This window comes from Phalaenopsis equestris, unplaced genomic scaffold (genome assembly GCF_001263595.1).
Source record: "Phalaenopsis equestris unplaced genomic scaffold, ASM126359v1 Scaffold000342, whole genome shotgun sequence".
Taxonomy (NCBI): domain Eukaryota; kingdom Viridiplantae; phylum Streptophyta; class Magnoliopsida; order Asparagales; family Orchidaceae; genus Phalaenopsis; species Phalaenopsis equestris.
In genome coordinates, this window is record NW_018164784.1 from 104,574 (window position 1) to 127,176 (window position 22,603).

At 34.1% G+C, this 22,603-nt stretch overlaps 1 protein-coding gene across 2 annotated transcripts; it reads left to right on the top strand.

Moving 5' to 3' along the window:
* Nucleotides 1-3,012: 3,012 nt before the first annotated feature.
* On the top strand, nt 3,013-18,282 carry LOC110025912 (autophagy-related protein 18h-like). Of its 2 annotated transcripts, none has more exons than XM_020726605.1 (9): nt 3,013-3,497; nt 5,042-5,500; nt 5,654-6,088; nt 6,234-6,479; nt 6,568-7,392; nt 7,489-7,652; nt 16,918-17,045; nt 17,124-17,672; nt 17,958-18,282. In XM_020726605.1, the coding sequence occupies exons 1-9, from the start codon at nt 3,327-3,329 to the stop codon at nt 17,960-17,962; spliced, it is 2,982 nt and encodes a 993-aa protein (XP_020582264.1). In that variant the 5' UTR covers nt 3,013-3,326; the 3' UTR covers nt 17,963-18,282. The 2 variants fall into 2 exon arrangements, with proteins under 2 accessions (XP_020582264.1, XP_020582265.1); XM_020726606.1 differs by having other exon boundaries at nt 17,127-17,672.
* Nucleotides 18,283-22,603: the final 4,321 nt, after the last annotated feature.

A 22,603-nucleotide genomic window follows, 5' to 3' on the forward strand; every position in this document is an offset into this window, starting at 1 on the left:
ATATATTATTATATTAATAATATTATTATTATTATTATTATTATTGAAAGCTCTCACTTCATTTTTGCTGAACACCTCTTCGCAGCAAAATGAGGGTCTCATTCAGTAAAATCGACGTTCCAGACGCGATCACACAGTCCGTTTTGTCATCCGGAGTCTTTTTAGATCACTTTTCCAGCAATTGGGCCAAAAATGATAATTTGCGCATTCTTAGCGCACCCGTGAAGCCGTGGCAAAAATGACGTTCTCTCTAAGTGAAATCGAAGTTCTTGACTCACTCACATGGTCTGTTTCATCATCCAGGGTCATCTAGACAACTTCGCTGATGATCGAGCCAATTTGAGCCAATTTCACGCGTGACACTACAAATAATATTCGTTGACCCGATCAAAGTCGTCCAATGAATTGAATGTCGATCGGCCTTCGCCTAAGAGAAAGCCAAAGTCTAGTCAAACAACCCCAGCTGTGTGCCCCTCAACACGCACCGATGGGTCTCGAACGAATGTCTCAAGCTGCGGGTGACTTATTTGCACGAAATGTTACCCTGATACGCTTAAGTGGACATCCCACATATGTGATATCAAAAAAATGATGCCAACTTCTGCTTATTCTTTAGTCTAAGGATGATGAACTGATGCAAACTTAAGGCTAATCCCCTAACTTTAACAAAAAATTTTCAGTCCATGATCGACAAATTATGTCCCTTTATCGATATGATGACCAGTAGCAACCCATACTGACAAATGAGGTTTATTTATATGAAGTTACAAACACATTCTATTGTAATACGATAGAACACCTTTGTTTCTATCCACTTTGAAAAGTAGTTCATAGTGATCATGAGGAACTTGTATTGGTCCTTTGATGGTGGGAATAACCCAAGGATATTGAGACCCAAGATAACTAAAGGCAAATGGTTGATAATTGACTATATGAAGGAGGAACTAAATGTGAAAGATTTTATTTTGATTCCTTCCATGAATGATAATCCCATGCTTTTAGCAAAGATACTTTGGAGCCTATAAAAGGCCAATGCACGATACTATTTAACCTCTCTTAAGAAAAAAAAAACATGAATGAAAAATTAGGAAGTAAAAGATCATCTAACTTCATGTATGATTGACAACCCCATGCTCTTGGTACAAACACACTGAGCCCAAAAGTGGCACTTATATTAAGCCTATATTAGGCCATATTTAATTTTTTTTTAAGTTAAAAAAAACTAAAGCCTACAAAATCAGACTTAAGATATGTGAAATTTCTTCTGATTTATGGGTTATTTTTAAAAGAAAAGGATTATGAGTTACGAAAACTTATGCAAATTTAGTAAAATTTGAGCCTTAATATTAAAATTTCAAGTATTTGTTTAGTTATTTAAAATCATTATATGATAATTTAAAATGTGCCTCTTGTGCGTGTGTACCTTTGAGTGCTTATATACACGCACTTATCGTTGGCATCGATGGTAGTAACCCACTTTCTCTAAACCCAAGCATGCTTATTTCTCTTTATTTTGATGATTTTGACTCAATTTTTGGAGCACAATGGAGCATCTAAAATTAATTTTATGTAAGTTTACAGTTTAATATTTCAATATTTTTTGCTTTAATTAAAGTTTCAAATTTAAAAATAATTGAAATTATGATTGATAAGATTTTACTTTACGACCCTGTTGGGGGTCTGTATTGATGTTAAAGATGTGACTATGCTTTATAATTAATAATTTTATGTCTCAAATCCTCTTAGAACTAAATATATTGTTAAAGTGACAAATGCTTTAACAACCAAAAGTATGGGACAATTAACATTTCATTGAAGAATTAACTTGATCAAGTACATATCTTCTTGTATTTTAGAATTAAAAACTTTTAAAATCAAATTCAAAATAACACAATCGTTGAATTTAGTAAATTTATAATTAAATTAAACTTCTCGATAAGATAAACCCAACAATATTATCTAATTTGAGTTGAAATGAGAGTTGATCAAACACTTAAAACATAATTGAATGTTTTATGATGTTAAAACAAGGATCATCTCTAAACCCTACATGTTTATGATTTGTTGAGTATCTCAATGAACCGAATTCAATGAGGCTAAAATCACATAATTTGGATTTATTAAGACACTTGAATGCTTGAAAATCAATCTATATCCAAAAAATTTGAGATGAGTCATATGTTGAAGCTTTTTAAAATTTTAATTAAATTCGTCAAAATTCTACTCTAAAAAATTATAAATAGACTCATGTTCTCCATATGAGTGGGACTTGGACTTGACTTTGGAGTGAACTTGAAGATTGAAGGAATTTTATGTTTGAACACAATCACTATCATCCGATCACTATCGCCCAACTACTGTTGTCCAATCACCATCATTTCGTTGTCATCACCCAACTAGTAAGCAGGACTATCATTACTCAGCCATTGTCATACCATCTAACCACAATCACCTAACTGTTATTGGTAGATTTTCATCTCTCAACTGTTATCATCCTATCAGTCTATTCAAATCAATTGGGACGAGTCATTTGTACTCTACATTCCTGTTATCATAGTGACAAGAGAATAAACTACTGTGAATTGTATTATTTTGAAATCTCATATTTTTTACAATTAAGAGGGAAAAACATTCTTATACTATTAAAATAAGACGGGCTTAAATAAATATATAATATATAAAAATTAAACTGAATTTTATAATATATATAAATATATAATATAAATTTTAATTAATATTAGAATAAATATTTTAAATCGTCTCAAATAAAAATTGAACTGAAATAAATATAACTCATTATCCAACTCGTTGACACGAATTCTTGCTCAATTCAAATAAAAAAAATATCAAAATATCGTTTTTTCTCAAAGCTGTTTGACCCGCAATTTACGGCGGATAACGGATAATGGATTCTTCGTGCGCCGGAGATCCGGCGGAGCAGCAGAATAATTTTTTTCTTTTTCTAAAATTGTAATTGCAGGTTTTGACGGGAAGCAACGCAACACGAAGAGTAGATGAGAGGAATGGGATTGGGAGACCGATTGGGTTGGTTCGGTTTTGTCTTTCGTGTTAGGGAGGAAGCGTACTGAGATATGGCCGCTGAGTCAAACTCTCGGAGCTGGAGGGAGTAGACGAAGAGGTTGGGTAACGGGGAAATCTTTGTCGACGATCGAGATCGGAACTCGGATGGTATTTAGGATCTCCATCGGCGGCGTTCATCGCGGATGGAAGGCGGTCGGTAAGGGTTGGTGGCGAGGGAGGCGGGAAGGTTCGCCGGAGGAGACGGGGAGTCGTCAGGGACGACTGCTGTGTTTGTTTTGGAGAGCATGAGGCGAGGCAAGGGCCGGAACGGGCTGCTTCCTAGTTCACTTCGTATCATCTCTTCTTGCCTGAAGACGGTGTCCGCAAACGCCGGCAACGTTGCTAATAGCGTTCGATCGGCCGGGGCCTCTGTGGCTTCCTCGATCTCAGTGCCCCCGGAGGATGAGAAAGACCAGGTTCTCTCTCGATCGAGAATTTTTCACAACTTGAATAAAATTTTGGCTCATTTCAATAGGTTGGTTGCTTGCTAGGAATGATTGCCTTTGGGATTCTGCAATTTTGGTGGTTTTGATGTACTTTGTGTAAAGTTAGTTGACGCTGCTTTGTTTGTGGTTCAAAAATGAAAGGCAAGTCGTAACGATAGAGTTGAGTGAAACCATTTGCTTTACATTGTTAAACTGGTTCATATAACATTTGATTCCATGGTCTTGAACATAGAGGTTTACATTTTTTATGTCTTTACTTCTGCCACTTTTTGTATTAGCTACTTGGGTTTTGTACTTGTTTTTAGCATGAAAGTTATAATAACATTATGTCTATCAGAACCATCCAATTTTTTCTAACTGGCTGGTGAACACCTAATTTTCACCAGATGGTAGGTATATAGAATGGCGCAATCTTTCTTCATTTAACATCATGCAGGTACTAAAACGCCTAGGAAACCACTAAAACGCCTAGGATTCTTATTTGCCAAACTATTCTTAATTAAAAAAAAAGGCAGTAAAAGCTATGTAAAATATCTGAAAGACTGCAACACAATTTTATCAAGGGTAGAAGTGGAAAATGGATGGATTGATTTACATTGAAAAATAAAAGTAAAATTGATTAAGGATAAGTAACCAGTGGCTGGAGGATATCAATTATAAAAATGACAGATTGACTATTATAACATCCTTACAAAAATGGCAGTGGAAAGTTTAACTATGTATCCTGTGATGCTGGTGCAGTTTCATGGGTTTTACTCTGTTGAGGTTCCCTTCAAATGAGAAGTATCACTACATGATTCCTTGATGTGCTTTACTGAATTCATGACCTTTGAGCCTTTGCAAATGATTTAATTGATTAAAAGTTGATATTACTGCTTACAGGGATTGCTTTATGATTAATCCCTTTATAATTTCCCAAGCATTTTATTAGCAAATATGAGATTTTGTGGGCATTTACCTTTTTAAATTAAGCTGTACATCCAAATATCTAGAATCAGTTGATTTAAAAGGCTAGATAATTAAGATACTTATGTGCAAAAAAATGTGCAACCTTTGTAGATTGTCGTCTATAGTATTCTGATTTGGTAATGAGTCTTTGTTTAGTTCAAACTTCCAGGAGAATGTATTTGGTTAAAAGACCATTTTTTTATTTTCTCTTAATTAATTTTCTTGATATACTTTTGTTAAATTTGGTGGTATTACATGTTAGTGGATTGGTTTTTCTTGCTTTATAACTAAAGTTTGATTGGGTTACCTTTTGGCTCACTTACATATTTTCAATGTTATGATATCTATCACACAATTTTTCTAGTTTATTACATCAATTTTTGTACAAATTGTCTATTAAGCATTTTAATTTGTCTAGGAACATGCTTTGAGTTTTACCGCTTGGCTTTGACAGACTAGATTTCAGCTTATCTTCCTTCAAACATGTTATTTCTGTACAATTTGTCCATTAAGCATTTAAATTTATTCTCAGAACATGCCCTGTTTAAGTCTTTATACTTGAGCAGGTATTATGGGTTGGCTTTGACAAGCTAGAGCTTGGTCCAGCTTCTTTCAAACATGTTCTTCTACTTGGTTATACCAATGGCTTCCAAGTGCTTGATGTTGAAGATGCCTCAAATGTCTGTGAGCTGGTATCAAGGCGTGATGGCCCAGTTACATTCTTACAGATTCAGCCCATGCCAGCCAAGTCAGAATGGGACGGCTTTAGAACATCACATCCAATGCTGTTGACTGTTGCTGGTGATGAAACCAAGGGCTCAGGCATGGTTCAAGGTGGCCGCTTAAGTGCATTGATTCGAGATGGTTTGAGTGAGCCTCAGCAAGGAAACTGCTTAAGCGCTCCTACTGTTGTTCGCTTTTATTCGCTAAAATCACACACTTATGTGCACTTCCTCAGATTTCGGTCTGCCGTGTACTTAGTTCGATGCAGTCCCCGCATTGTGGCTGTGGCTCTTGCAGCACAAGTAAAATTCTTTTTCTTAAAAAAAGTTGAAAGTATGATCACTAAAAACAGAAAATCTGGTCTTATATTTATTTGTTTAAACACGTTTATTGGTCTCAAAAATAGTTAATAAACTTTTTGTTTAAACATATAATTATTCCTCATATTCCTGCAGATATATTGCTTTGATGCAGTTACTCTTGAGAACAAATTCAGCGTATTAACTTACCCATTGCAAGGAGCAGCTGGAGTTAACATTGGCTATGGTCCCATGGCTGTTGGTCCGAGGTGGTTAGCATATGCATCTAATAACCCACTTTTGTCAAATGTGGGGCGCCTCAGTCCACAGAACCTCACTCCCTCTCCTGGTGTTAGCCCATCAACTTCACCAGGTAGTGGTAGCTTAGTTGCTCGTTATGCAATGGAGTCTAGCAAGCAGTTGGCTTCTGGAATACTTAGCATTGGAGACATGGGTTATAAAACTTTGTCAAAATACTACCAAGAGCTTGTTCCTGATGGTTCTTGCTCCCCCTTGGCACCAAATTCTAATAGGAGAACTGGAAGGCTTCCACCGGCAACACATTCTTGTGAGGCTGATAATGCTGGAATGGTTAGTTTCAAGTTCATCATTTAATGTACATCATATTGCGAATTGTTTTCACATACTTCACCTTATGAATTAGCTCCTTATTATACTTCTGAATTTGCTTTTTGGTTTAACCATCTATCACCTTTACTAACAATCTTCAATGCAGGTAATGATCAAGGATTTTATTTCTAAAGAGGTTATTTCTCAATTTAGAGCTCATACGAGCCCAATATCTGCTCTTTGTTTTGATCCTAGCGGAACCCTTCTAGTCACAGCTTCTGTAAATGGGCACAACCTGAATGTGTTCAGAATAATGCCCACCTGCATGAAAAATGCTTCAAACTCCACATGTTATGATTGGTCTTCCTCACATGTACATCTTTACAAACTTTATCGTGGATTAACGCCAGCTGTAAGTACCCATGAATCTTGCTCTTAATATTGGAGCTTTGAAACCTATAGATAGTTAATGGTTTCCTTTTTCTCTGTTTTTATTTCAGGTCATACAGGACATCTGTTTTAGTCATTATAGTCAGTGGATTGCAATAGTTTCATCTAGGGGTACATGTCATATTTTCTTAATGTCCCCATTTGGTGGTGATGCTAGTCTTCAACTACAGAGTCCTTACTTTGATGGGCCAAATCCTATTCCTAATCTTACAATGCCATGGTGGTCAAGTTTATCTTGCATGATAGAGCAGCATTTTCTTCAACCTCCACCACCTTTGACGGTTTCTGTAGTTAGTAGAATTAAAAATTTTAGCTCTGGATGGCTTAATACCGTCAGTAGTGTCACTGCATCTGCAGCTGGGAAGATGCCCATACCCTCGGGTGCAATAGCTGCTGTTTTCCACAATTCTATAAGCCACCCCATCCCACCAGTTAATGCAAACAATTGTTCATTGGAACATCTTTTGGTCTACTCTCCATCTGGTCATTTGATTCAACATGAACTGCTACCATCATTAGGGGAAGAGTCTAGTGATAGCAGCTCAAGAAGCGAATCTGGTCCTCTATTGCAGTTTCAAGATGAGGAGTTACATGTAAATATTGAATCAGTTCAATGGTGGGATGTATGTAGGAGGTCTAATTGGCCTGAAAGGGAACAAAATATTCCTCAAGTTATCTTTTATGGTCAGAATAATGTAGAGACAGTTGAGAATACGTCTGACAGCACTATTGGCAATAATTCATGTTCTGCGCCATCTACCGATTTTTTGACTGGAAAAAAGTCTTTAAAGACTCATGAACGGCCCCATTGGTACCTTTCGAATGCAGAAGTGCAGGTTTGCTCCGGAAGGATGCCAATCTGGCAGAAGAAGAAAGTAATAATTTTAATCCTTGTTTTATGTTTGTAATTCTTTTTCTTTTTAAATATCAATAAGCCTAAATGAAATTCAATGTTTTTTAATTTGTTCTAGATATGCTTTTATGTGATGATGCTATCAAAAGCTAACGAGAACACTGCTTGTGGTTGTGATGGTGGAGAGATTGAAATTGAAAAACTGGCATTCCATGAAGTTGAAATAAAGCGAAAAGACTTGCTGCCTGTTTTCAAGCGCTCCCATCTTGTTTGCGAGGATGGGTAATGTCTAACAACCTCTCTTAGTTTTTTTTATTTTTTATTTTTTTATTTTTGTATTTGTATGTTTTCATGTTGATAAACATATATCTTGTTTATTGCTTGATTATAACGTTTGCTTCTTATAGAAAATTTCGTAATCTTTGATAAAAAGCTGACTTTATTATCGATACCTTGTGTGGGTATAAGCAGGTACAGTTTCATGTTAGGTTACCTATGGTATAGGTATTTAACTTGATTTTTTCATAATGATCAATCGATATTATAGTTGCTCTATACTAATTGTGACTCAATATTCTTGGAAAAAGTTAAATCTTGGAATATTCTTGTAGAGACCAGACGACTGTGATCGTTTCTTGTAGTTTTAAGAGATCCGTCAACCATGATTTGAAAACTTGATGGCTTTCCAAAGTAAACTCTCTCAGTTTAGGGTTTCATATGAATCTGAAAAATCAAGGCATACCCACTTGGGTTAGGATTTTTTGGAGTGCAAATCTCTTGGTTTTAAATTCTATTTGAAGACTATCTTAGGTTTTCAACATTTACGAGTGACAATGGTTAGGATTCTAGTATGTTTCGTGTTGGTGGTTGATATTTTGTTGAAAGGAACTCATTTTGTATTTGAGAGTTTCTTTTAGGTTTCTTCATTGTTTGTGAAGGTGTGTTAGAACATCAGAAGGATGACAAATGTTCCTTTTTGTGTATTCCTATTGCAGCTTCTTTGATATTTAATTGTATCCTCTCTCCCCTCTTATGGATATAGGTCTGATTAAAGTCAAACCATATTATACTTTATTTCTTTTGCATTGTTTGTTTTTTTCTTTGTGATTTTTTTGTCACATTGTACGTAATTATGATGATATTTTCATCTTTAGTCCTTCGGTGCTCTCGTTACAATAAATTGATTAAGGCGCATGAGATTATTGAGTTTAGTTTACCAAATCATTTAAGTGAAAAATATATTGGGGTTGAAATACCAAGTGCTTGACTTGCAGCCATAGTAGCAAGCTTTTGGGTTTAAAATGATATGATCATTTTTGTATTAGGCCCAATTCTATCCTTCTATAGTTTAATCTCTAGCAACTTATACAATACTTGTTATACTTGTTATAGAGTATGATGACCATGAAGTTTGAAACCAAGAAGTTTGATGGCTTCTGATTTCGGACGATCAAGATTCTTATAACAAGTTAAGTTTTGGAGGAACAAGTAAGGAGTGATTGTCATTATACTTTGATGTAGATTGTATAGATGCAATTGTTACTTGTGACTATGAGAGCTCTCTTGGCTTAGGTTTGTAGGTTTAAATTTTTTACAACACACCCTCTTGGATTGTTTTTTGTGTGCGTTTCAAGAAGCAAGGCATACCTTCTCAACTAGGATTACTTGGAGTGCTCTTTTTTTTCAATTTTCTCTTCAATAATTTGAAGATGACGTAGGATTTCTTCAATTTGGATTGGCAACATCAATTGGGGTTTTGAAATTTCATCTTAATGGTTGATTTATTTTTTTTGGGTGATCATCTTACATTTGAGATTTTTTTTTTGTGTTTATGTTTTGTTTATGAGAGATTGTTCTTGGGGATTTGCGAAGGATACTGAGTGTCCTTTCTTTATGCACACTAATTATGGCTTTTCAGATGTTAGATCAATTTCTCTCTCTTCCAATTAATGCGGGCTTCATTGAAGAAATCATTTTATTATTGTTTTATTTTTTTTCTTGTGTTTGTTTACCTTAATAATAATAATAATAATAACAAGAACAAGAACAATAACAATAATAAGTGATGATCATGCATGTCTTGTCGCTAAAGCCAACTAATTGTTCTTTCTGAGAAAATGAAAACACGGAATACTCTTTCATTTACTCCCCATTATCTCCTACCATCCTTGTGCTGATTTCTTTCTTCTGCTCTTTGTCTACTCGAAGTTGCTTGTTTTTTCAGTGTTTGTGTTTGACTCTATTGTCACCCTAAGACTCTCTCGCTCTTTGCTCTCTCTCTATCTCTTCCGAATTCCTTAATCACTCTAAGCCTGCTCCATATGTCTGCTCTCTTCATGCCAAAGCATCTAACATTGCTCTTATTAACACCACATAGCCTTGCTTCAACAACAATTATCTTACCCTTTTATGAGCAGGATTTTTGCGAGTGTAATGACCCAACATTATATGATTTTAAGATTTGTGATTTTTTGTGCACTAATACATGCATAATTTTCGATACCATCTCATAATAATTACGTTGCACATAAAAATATAAATCAAAATTTTGAATAATTCTTTAAATTTTAATTTAATTATAAACCAAAGCGGAAATGGGCACTTCAAAATTTACATTGCACATCAAAATATAAACCAAAGCGGAAATGGGCGATCAGATGGTGAGAAATAAATTTTTTATTGTCTACTAACCAGAAAAATTTATTGAAAAAAAAAGGTGAGCAAAACAAGCCAGTGATTATTCATAGTCTTAAACTACAACAATGTAAGAGAAAAGAAAAATAGTATGTATCCAATAAATTTCCACTCAAATACGTAATTGTAAACTTCATTTTTTTATTTCAAATAAATATTTCATAATAATAATAATAATAATAATAATATTATTATTATTATTATTATTATCACAAATAAAAAACTACACTTACCACTTATGTCGATTTCCTTCATCTCTTCCTCGACACCAAGCCAGGGCTTGGCAACCTCTCTATGGCAGAAGAAAACCGCAAGACTCTTCTTACCCGCACGCAAGAGACCTGTTTGACACTTCCTCCTTCGGCTTCAGCTCCCTTCTTCCTCGCTTATTTTTCGCACCATGGAGCTTGATGAACCCCTCCTTCAATCGAACTCCAAGCACACACACTTCCTCACCTTCGTTGATCGCACACAGAGATCTCTTCTTTAAGCGCAATTCAACATGACATCACAAGTGATCGACTATGCCTTCACTTTAGTCGCGGCTCAACCCATAGCGGTACAAGAAGCAAATCTCCTCCCTCCACCTTTCTTCGCAAGAGTTCGACATGACAAAGACGTCGCACGTGAGGCTCCTTCTTCAATTGAACTTGCACGGGGATTCGACTCTCCTGGTAAGTTCTTACCTCTCGTGTCTATTTATAATGTACACTCGTCTCCTAGAATTCCGACTCCTTGCTTTTTCTCCCTTTGTTTGGCTGCCCGATCCTTTATTTCCTCTTCCCCAATTCCTTATTTCCTCTCCCCCGGGTAATAAATAAGGTAACATTACAGTAGAAATAATTGATTTTAACTAGTATTGAAATTCATCTTTAGATAATTTTATCTATTCATATTTTGTTTGGATATTATTTTAGATGCTTTCTTTATTATGATTTCAAAATTCAATTTGATCAAAATTATACCGAATAATTAAAACTACCTTGCAGTTTGGTTTGTAACTATCTATATGATTTGTTTGGTTTGATTTTACTTGAGATTTGTTTCAGTTCAATATGTTTGACAAATTTGCTAGCCAATCTAACCAAATTGACTGCATACTCCTACTTGGTGTCATTGATCTTCAATTCAATCTGAGCTTGGAGACCACTTCATGTCACTGGTCTTTGATTTGCTTATAGTTTTTCTTACTTTCATTGATCATTGATTATGATTCAAGGAAATGAATGCTTGCCTCCAAGTACTACAATTGACCAAAACCTTGTGATAACCGTATTGTCATTATGTAGCTGTATGGTCATCGTGCAACTTCAATATTACTAACATACGTGCAACCTCTATTTGGAAGTAGATGGATCATGGAATGCTATCATTAGTTTTGAAACCACTAATGAGAAGGGAATTTTTTTTGTTGAAATTGTTATGCGTAGGCCATACATTGCGGATCTTAAAAATAAAATATTTATATAAACCATTATTTTTTTTAATTATCAATTACCATCCTAGTAAAAATTTTGGCATATTCTAGTATGGACTCATGCTTAATTTTAAATCAACTATATTGTTTCAAAAAACATGCTAACATGGAAAAATATATAGGAACAAAACACAAATGCCAAATATATGCTAGCACATGAAAGACCATGCTAACAATTTAAAGGCATATTACATAATACATTTATGAAGCAAAGAGTTCTATAAGGTAGCCTGCACATTGTTAGATGACGTACAAGGAATTAGCATTTGAACATTGCCTTAAAAAATGAAATAATTCCAGTACAACAAAATGTGAGTTGGTGCATTAAAAGAGGTGCTAAGGCAACTCTAAATTGAGTATATTGAATTGTTATATAAGACATGAAATGACTAATAAATTTAAGTTGCTCAAGGAAATTGTGCCAATATATCTTGGCATATATACAAACATCCCATACATTTGCCAATATCATATAATGACCCCCACATTCCTATTAATGCAGTCACTGCCCATTCTAAATGCACTAATATATCTAAAGCACGATAATACCACTTAGGCATCAATTCAAATGCATATAATGCTAATCTAGTTGATTAATCAAATAAGTTAAGGACCCAACTTTGATCTAATTGATTTTTATTTGATCTCAGGGCCTTAGTGTTTCTCTCTATATATATGTGCTAAAAAAATGTACTTCATTACAAATCAAATTCCATTATATGGGCTACCTTTTCTATAAGTTGAGATTGTAAGCCTCCTATTTGGCAAGATATTTAAACTTTACTAAACAATTAAATAAACCTAATAAATTATGTCAATTTTGATTAAATTATATATATTTAATTAAGTTTAGTATATTGATTATATATTTAAATCTATAATATCAAACATATAATTATGCTTGATTATGGCTTGACTTGATAAGAAAACTAACAAATAAGCTTGTTTGAGATTTTAGAACTTTGGGACATGTTTAAGCTTTAGTTTGAACTTGATATGAAAACGAATGAATAAACTTGAACAAGATCGTACTTGGCTTTGTGTTATTTATAGTCCTAAAACAATGGAATAGACAATCCAACAAGAATCATGAGTCAACAAAACTTCGAATGGTAAGAAATTATGAACACATGATTTAACAATGATCACGAAATTCTTGGACAAAAAAAATAGTTAACTATACATGAAAAGTGGTGAGTGATGGCTGATACATCCATATCAAACCATATGGCACAAATCACCAAGCTATTGTAACCCATTGATATGATCAGGCATCAAATTTTTTTGCACATTAACTTTGTTGGATATTAAAACATAAATGTGAAAAGAAAAGATGCCTGAGGAGTGGAGGAGAGTATTTTATTTCCCATGTTATTTTCTTTTCTGTTATGTTACTGTAGTCTAAAACATAAATGTGCATCCTCTTTATTCTTATACATGGGGACGGAAATACTCTTCCTCCACTCCCCGGGCATCTTTTTAGTTTTTATAATAATATTAAAGAATTTAGTAAGCCAAGAAACTCAAATCTTCTATTTTCATACTTCAATTGAGATATCATCAGGCCCTACAGATCTTCCACCATTGGTTTTCTTTAAAGTTTTTCCAATTTTACTTTACTAATTAGATAATAAAAATGAAACATTTTTATTATTATTAACGATACTAAAATCACTAAGGTCAATCACATTTTCCAAAACTTTATTAAATAGTTTATCAAAATAACTCATCCTCCTATTTTGAATATTTTTTTTTAAGAATAATACTTTTTGATTTTTATCTTTAATACACTTGAGCTAAATTTCTATTTTTCTATTTCCTTTATTTGGCTAGTTTGTGCAGATATTTTTCTCTCTTTAGTATCTAATCTATTATAAAAATCACTTAAAGCATAATTTTTAGCGTCATAGATTGTTCTCTTAGACTCTCTACGTGTCGTTTGATATTTTTCTCAATTCTCTAAGCTTTTACTACGTTTGATATTTTTCTCAATTCTCTAAGCTTTTATATTTAACCAATTTTTATAACATACCTTCTTATATTTTATCTTTTATTGCACGTTATTATGCCACCACCATCTATTTTTATTTATAGAAAATTTTTCTTTTGATTTTTCAAGTAAACTTCTGTCATTTGTTCAATATTTTTTGTTGTTCAATAGTTTTTGTTACTTTATCCCACAGAATTTGCTTCTTCATGAACGTCCCAAAATTTGAAATCGTGAATTTTACTCATAAAAATAATTTTATTTGTGTCTTTAGGTGCCCTTCTACGACAATGATTCCTAATATTCTTTATTTTACAACTCTTCATTTTAAAATATAGAACTAATAATCGATGTTGAGTACTTAAATCCTCACTTAATTGAGTACTATTGAGTACTTAAATCTTCACTTAGAATGATCTTACAATCATTACATTCTCGACGATCTCTTCTCATAAAAAAATAATCAATTTGTGTTTTATTAGATCCTTCTTATAAGTAATAATATGTTCATCTCTTTTCTTGAATAAAATATTAGCAATAACAAAATCATACACTAAAACAAAATCTAATATAGCTCTAACTTCTTCATTAATCACTGCAAAATCATAGCCATCATGACTATTTCTAAAATCTTCTACCACTCTACCGACATGTTCATTTAAATCTCCTCCAATAAATTTTTTTTTTCAAGAAGTATCATTTGTATTAAGTCTTTTAACTCATTCCAGAATTTATCTTTAGAATCTATATCTAAACCTATTTGAGGAGCATAAGCACTTATAATATTAAAAATCTTAGTATCAACAATAATCATAATGCTTATAATTTCATCTCCAACTATTAATTTTTACAACATTATCTTTCAAACTCTTATCTATAATTACACTTATCACATTTATAATGCGACTCTTACATAAATACCAAAGTTTAAAACCCAAGTTATCAGTCTCCTTTGCCTTTTCTCCTACCCATTTAGGGTCTGTTTAGGGCAGCTTATTTGTATTTCTTCAAGAGGTATTATTTGTATTAAGTCTTCTAAGTCAATCCAGAATTTATTTTTTAGACCCTATATCTAAACCAACTTGAGGAGCATAAGCACTAATAATATTAAAAATCTTAGTATCAATGATAATCTTAAAGACTATAATTCCATCTCTAAATCTATTAATTTTTACAACATTATGTTTCAAACTCTTATCTATAATTGCACCTACACCATTTCTAGTGCGACTCTTACCAGAGTACCAAAGTTTAAAACCTATCAATCTCCTTAGCACATAAGATATTAAGCGTTATATGAATCATAATATCAACTAATTTCATTATTTACCAGTAAGATTACCTATATTTCCAAGATTCTATCCTAATATTAGTTTCATAGGCTAACTCCTTTACCCGCAATCGTCCGTAATATGAGAACTCTTGCTTATTTGAAACTACACCTGAGCGTCGGTGTAGTGACCTTTGCACACTTTCACTGTATTCAGATTATACAACGCTTCGCTTCCAGGGGACGCTCTAGCACTTACACAATGATAAAAAAAATCATGTCATGATTTTTTTGACAAGTTTTACTCTGGTTGTCGACTACTTAACGCAACCCTCCACTTTTCACATTTGGGCTTGGGACCAACAATGACAACTCTCCACAATGATTAGTACTTAAAATCTTTTTTGGACAACTCTTTAATATTCTAAAAAATTCTGAATTGATATAATTAATTATCCTATTTTTTATATAATATTTTTTAACAAGATTTTAAGTACCATTAGAAAATTTGTAGTTGCTTAATATCTCAAACTTTAAAATGTTTTTTGTACCATTTATAAATTAACATATGTCACTAATCAATTTATATTTAAGTTTATATATATGATTAACCGCTTAAAATAAAGTATTAGTTAACACAAATTAAGTCCAACTCACAATTTAGATTTAGGTTTTGAAGTTTATTCATAAGAAAATCTAAGTAGAAATTTATCCGACTCGGTAAGCACAATAAAACTGATCTTCCGTTCTTCACACACCTACTCAATTTTATCGTCTCATTTGAGTCACATAACACTCTTGCTCTCCCTCGTCTGCTTTCATTTAAATAGTAATTTTAGTTAAAATTTAAAATGTTATTAACATTTTATTAAAAAAATTAATCTTAATTTCATTTTAATTGATTATATAAAATTGAATGAGATCCACTTGACCTCGACATACTCGACTCTTCTGTTCTGCACAAGATTGCACAAAAAGCCCTCCTGCACTGCTCGACTTCATTGTGTTTGATGCAATCTTCAAGCTCACTTACCACTGCTCACAATCTCGCTTGCTTGGCTCGTCTGTGTCACTCCCTCTTAGCGCACTGGTCTGCTTGCTTCGTCTCCTGATCGGCATGAGAACCTCCTCTGCTAGCGTGCTCACCGAAGCTATTCACTGCTGGTATCACTTTCCCTTTATTACTCAATTTTAATCTTGTGGAACCCTCCTCATCACTCTCTCAAGCATGCTATTTGTCTCATCTCTAATTCTCCCGCTCGATTTTGTCCTCCTTCAACTGTCTTATAAGCAGTGAACACCGTTCGCTTCGCCTTCCTATCCAACTCTTTCACTTCATCTCACTGTGTAATAAGACGAACCAGGGCTAGTCGGTTTAATATTACTGGACATTACAGCACGTAGCTTTAAATGTAAGACTTTTGAGAGCATCTCAGGAAGAGAAAGTGTTCTGAGAAGATACCTTCTCTACCCCCCTGATCGGGTCTAAAGACAATATGGAGCAAACAAAGGAGAGATCACATCATGCACAAGCACGAAAGAGAAATAATCCCAACCGAATTTTACAACATAATAAATAGAACCACAAAGGTTCAAATTGATGCAGAGAAAATTTGGCTATTAACATTGAAAAAAAAAAGGAATATTGTTATCTGCAGCCGGGGTCCAACTCAACCAAAAATATAATGAGAAGAGTTTTAAAAAATATGCGCACCGACTGATAAAACCTCCATAGAGCCTTTGTCTTGTAGGATTGTTTATGCAAAATTTGTTCAACAACAACAACAACAACAAAGCCTTAATCCTGTAGGATTGTTTATGTAAAATTTGTTCAACAACAACAACAACAACAACGCCTTAATCCCACTATTGAATCATTTTTCTTCATTGCGTCCTATTTAATGTTATATTTTCATTTAGTTCTAGTACATGAATCCTTTTTCTTCATTGCGTCCTTTTTAATGTTATATTTTCATTTAGTTCTAGTAAATTTGTTCGATTAATAAAAATGTAAATGGAAAGACTATTACTGAAGTAGAGAGTTACTTTTCTGAATTGCTTTACTTGAAAGGCATTCTGTCATGCTAAGTATCTAATTGCCTTTTTATACCTCTTGCAGTTGCGTTGGTGGCGAGAGAGATCAGAATTCAACAACATATAATTTTGAAGGTGCCAATGAGTTGGTCAAGGGTACCTCTACTGTTGGGTACACCATGACACCTCCAGTCGGTCCCGTATCAGATGCTGGTAATAATAAAATAAATGAGTCGGTTATACAAACTCTTTCATTTTCCTTCTTATTTGATATTTTATTTGCATCGACAGCGGCTGCTGGTTCAGCATCATCATGCACTGCAGACAACATGTATAACTTCAGTGGAGTTTGTACTGAAGAACCCGCGCCTTCTAACTCGCAATTTGTGAGCAAGTTGCTTTGTCAAAATAGCAATTTTAATAATTTCGATGAAACCATAGTTTCCTCTGAAAAAAATAATCCTGCTGGAAATAGAGTAATTTACCCCAACACAGGTTTCTGCTCTTCTTATGCTAATTGCTCTCCAGTGGATATCCCCACTGTGAAAGGTATAGCAGTTGTAAATTCAACCAATAGCTTAAGCAGTGGACTGTCAAATGGTAGCACACCAGACTCAAATATGGAACACATGGAAGTTTCTGCTTCTCATAATTCGATCAAGTTCCCTCGAAATTTTCATGAAGGTTATTGCAATGTTTCAGATCTCGATGACTGCCGTGAGTTAACTGATGCTGTCACAGATGTGGACAGCAGCATCAGCAGCCACTGTGAGAGAGGAAAATCAGAGGATGGGGACAATAATGATGAGATGCTGGGAGGAGTATTTGTGTATTCAGAAGGTATTTTTCTAAATGAGAGAGGTGTCCAAATGATTCCCTGACTCTTTGTAGTAAATCATTTTAGTCCCACAGTCTGTAAAAGCAGTCTCAAACTCCCTGGGGACTATTTCAGCCTATATTTCAATAGTCTAGGGACTAATTTGGCACTTCTCTATATTACTGGACTAAAATGTGCTCATGTAAATAAAGAGCGGACTCTTTTGGCACTTCATTCTTTCTTAAATTGCAGCTTGATCATTCTGATAAAAGATATCTTATTGTTTTGCTTATGTTTTTGTCGTACAGGTTGACAGAATATTACCAGTTTGGACTTGTATAATAGTGGTTGAATATCTTAATATTTGAAGAATGTTGGACGCCAATTTCATTTTATATGGGTCTTTTCAAAATGTTTTTGGCTATTTGGGAATGCAGAAATCTCACTTTATCTGAGCGAACGGTGACTGACAAGGTGGTCATACTCATCAGATGGCAGGAAACCTGAATGTGGATTCTGCATCTTCATTTTCTTCTTCTTCTTCTTCTTATTTTGCTGGTATATTTTGTAGATGTGCTTCTGTAATTCATAAACTCTTCAAGGGGAGTTGTTTGCTGTTCTGTTTTGCCCAGCCCTGAGGTGAAAACTCCCATGTCTCTCTGTACAGAATTGTAAGTTGGTCTTATTCATGGAAATATGAATCATTATACTCCGTGGGACGAATTCTTGAATATTCTTTTTATATTTAAGCTATGAGAACCTTTTTGGTAATTAATCTTTAGGTCCTATTTCGTTCCCTGCATTATGGTGTAAAGTAAATCAAATGTAGGGATTTTTAAAAATTTTGGTGTTTGGCTGGATGAAAATGGAGGTTCTGTTTGGGGCAGCTGTAGCTTATTGAATAATCTGATGATAAGCTATGTGAGGTAGTTATTACAAATTTTTATTTTTTTTGGAATGCCAGATCTTTGTCAATAAGCTCCCACCGCACCTAGATAGGTGCGGTGAAAATGCTAGTGTTTGTTTGGTTGAGAATACACTATAAAATGCAATTTGTCGTGGCTGCCACTATTGCCCCCCCCCCTTATTTGCCACACAGACCAGGTGCATTTTCAAAACGCCACCGCACCAAATAAGCTGCCCCAAACGGGCCCTGGAATGTACTGTAAATTTTTGAAGAATTTTTATTTTACTTTGTAGTTCAATATTAGTGTATTTTGTATTCATTGAAATAAATCAAATACAGGGATTTTTAAAATTTTAGTGTTTGTTTGGTTGAGAATAGAAAATTTTAAAATTTTTAAGATTTTTTATTTTACATTGTAGTTCAAAATTATTGTATTTAGAATTCATTGACTTTAGTGGATTTTTCAAATACACTATAAAATGCAATTTGTCGTGGCTGCCACCTATTGCCCTCCACCATTATTGGCAGCCCACTGTTGCCGTCGGCAGCAGATCACCGGTCTCCCAACTCCGCCTGCGACCACTTGCCGTTGTCTGCCGCTCTGTCACCAACGGCAAGCGTCACAAACAATTATTGTCGCCACCATTATCATCGTGCATATTTTATATCAATTATGTTTTTTTTTAAACCAAACACAAATTTAAATTTATGTATCTATATTATACCAAATCATATAATTTCAAAGTTTTTTCTAAAACATTACATTTCAATTATGTTATATTCTTTTTACAGTATTTTCATCTTCAACAAAAGGGCCGTTCCGGTTTGTGCACCGTCATCCTGCAAACTTGCGTGGTTTCTTATTGGTCTGCAATCTTCTCAATGACCCCTGAAAGAGTGCAGGACGTTAGAAATAATCTTTAGGCATTATGGGGATCACCGTAAGGGTGAATTTAGGAATCTTTTTTAGTATTATGATATTTGAATTTTCTTATTTCAAATTTGATTTCAGATTGTATTAATTGGAATATCTCCCTCTTTATGGATGTCTATTATTAGTCTTGTTTTAATTTTTGCAAATATTTTAATTCTATAGCATAAAATAAAGAACGTTTGAGGGAGATGGGAGTTATCCAATTAGACAATTCAAAGGGACAAGTTTGGGGACAAGTTTGGGGACAAGTTTCAACAATATCAGATCAAGATTAATTGTTAGCAATAATGTCATATGATTTTGGGGTGATTATGGTTTTAAAAATGCGACCGGGCCAATTTGTCCAACGAATTTCAATGTGAACTTGACTTTATGGTTGATTAGGTTTAGGCTCAAAATCATTTATTCGCAGAACCGATTAGAATCGGAGTTGAAACGAACATTGAACTAGTGAATCAAATTATTTTTTGATAAATCAGAAATTTTTAATATTTATCATTTTTTTGATTGAAATGATTAAAAAAATATATTTAGATTACAGTTTACGTTAGGTTAGCGAAAATTTCGACGCTAGTGTCTGTAATAGCCTATTAACTAGATGACACCGCTAATTCGATGCATTAGCGTCGAACATAAGGCAACACTAATTAGCGTCCGCCATCGTCGATGCTGAATAGCGTCCGCCATCGTCGATGCTGAATAGCGTCCGCCATCGTCGATGCTGAATAGCGTCCGCCATCGTCGATGCTGAATAGCGTCCGCCATCGTCGATGCTGAATAGCGTCCGCCATCGTCGATGCTGAATAGCGTCCGCCAATGTCTACGCTAATTAGCATTGGATAGGCTCAAAGCAAAAGCGGCGTTAGTCCATTTTAACGCCAGAATTATTTCGACACTAATCCGACGCTAATCAGGCATTTTCCTGTTGTGGGGCCATCTAGAATAAATATTACTCATAAGTGATATAGGCTGATGAGAGCTGGAGGCATTTTCTAAAATTTCGACGCTAGTGTCTGCAATAGCCTGTTCGCTACATGACACCGCTAATTCGATGCATTAGCGTCAAACATAAGCCAACACTAATTAGGGTCCGACATCGTCGATGCTGAATAGCGTCCACCAATGTCTACGCTAATTAGCATTGGATATGCTCAACGCAAAGGCGTCGTTATGTTACCGTCGATCGACTTTTCAATGTAAATATATAATGACAATTTTTTGAAGTAAAAGCGGACACAAATAAAAATTTGACGCAAAATCAATTAGCGACGTCCATTTTAACGGCAGAATTATTTCGACACTAATCCCACGCTAATTAGGCATTTTCCTGTAGTGGGGCCATCTAGAATAAATATTACTCAGAAGTGATATAGGCTGATGAGAGCTGGAGGCATTTTCAAAATGCCAATAACTATGCATAGCACCATAATCACAGGCATGACAGAAAAATATGAACTGATATGAAATCTTATGGAGTTAATAAATGCAAAAAAATCGTAAGAGTTCTTACTTGCTGAGACGAGCATAAAGAGACAAATGAACTTTTGCCTGCTTAAAACTATTCACAATGCTGGGACAGCCCCAGGCATCTACAGAGAAGCTGGATCCGAGGCTTCCTGCCCATTAGCCTCGAGTGACTTCTTATAACAAACCATGAAATTAGTAGCATATTAATAGATAACCCAAGTTCAATAAATATTCTTTTGAGAAGAGCTTAAAATTGAATTACTTTTTAAATTTAAAATTGAATTTTTAAATCATTTTTTTGAGGCCTAAGAGTTCAAATTTGAATTATTTTTCAATTTTTAAAGTTAAAATTTGAATCATTTTTTTGAGGCCTATGAACAGGAAGGGAAGAGGGGTCACTGTAAGGAAAAGATATTTAATTCAGATGAGCTGCGGCTGGATTAGGCGTGGGTGATAGTTCTTTGATAGTCTTGACGGCAATTAAGGTAGTATTGGTGGTATTGTGATATAATAATACCACAATATCACCAACATAGTAGGAGCAACTATATGAGAAATGCAGCCTGAAAAGATTCAGATTTTTTATATAATTTTAATTAAGTGTAATTAAAATTAATTAACATCATTAATAATTCTTAAAAGCTTTTTTGACGTTAAATTACCAAAAAAGATATAGATAACTTCTAAGAAAGATGTGCACAATATTAAAAATTTGCTTCAAGGTAATTAAGACTTTGTCACAAGCTACGGCTGATTTCTAGTTATACTATGGGAAATGGATGGGCTTGGCTTATTTTTCTCAAGATAAAAGATAAAAGAAAGTTCATCATTATCAAGATCAATTGCTTCACTAAGTGAATTAGTGCAAAAACAAAATAGAGCACAATTCTATTTGAACCAACATCATTCGTAGAAATAAACATTACAAAAGGATCACAGTAATAATGGTTTATAGTTCTAAGAGTTTTGTCCCAGTAAAAAAATTCACCTCAAATTCACCGTTCAAAGATGAATGACAGAATAATCAGAGAGAACGTTTATTCTCAATATGCTGAGAAATAAAAATGGAATGTGCCAAAATTAAATGGGCTAAACTGCTACCCTTATAATTAGCATTGATATTAGTCAAGGGTCAATATCGAGCACCAAACAAAAATGAGCTTTGGCAATGACAAATGAATCATCATTCAGAGCGGAGCCTCGGATCCAGTATTTAAGGTGGCCAAAATCATCAAATGTCTAATTTTTTCAAGTATTGGGTAAAAAAAATATATCAAGGGGGGGCAAAATTACTAAATTGTCTAAACTACTTTAAAAAAATACCATTTACATAGATAAATCTCAAATTCCAGAGGGGCAATTGCGCATTCTGGGGATAACCTGATTCGGGCCCTGATCACTTAACAATGAAAAATACTCTAAAATACTCTACAAACCCTATATTCATCTCTATTGAATATATCTTTTTTTTTAAATGCATAGAAATATAATTCATTCAATTATTTCAAGAGGAGGGACTTTTTTAATTACTGAACTCTATCAAATATGGGCTTTTAGATTGAACTTAATCAACAAGCTCTCTCTCTAAATTTGTCATTTTGGGGCCTTACGCTGTCCAAACAAACTCAGACTGACATAAATTTAGC

Excerpts from the sequence above, each read along its gene's own strand:
- LOC110025912 (XM_020726605.1), top strand. The coding sequence starts at position 3,327 with ATGAGGCGAGGCAAGGGCCGGAACGGGCTGCTTCCTAGTTCACTTCGT. Across the intron at positions 7,653-16,917 it reads CATCTTGTTTGCGAGGATGG|TTGCGTTGGTGGCGAGAGAG; the intron begins GTAATGTCTAAC and ends TACCTCTTGCAG. Across the intron at positions 17,046-17,123 it reads CGGTCCCGTATCAGATGCTG|CGGCTGCTGGTTCAGCATCA; the intron begins GTAATAATAAAA and ends TTGCATCGACAG.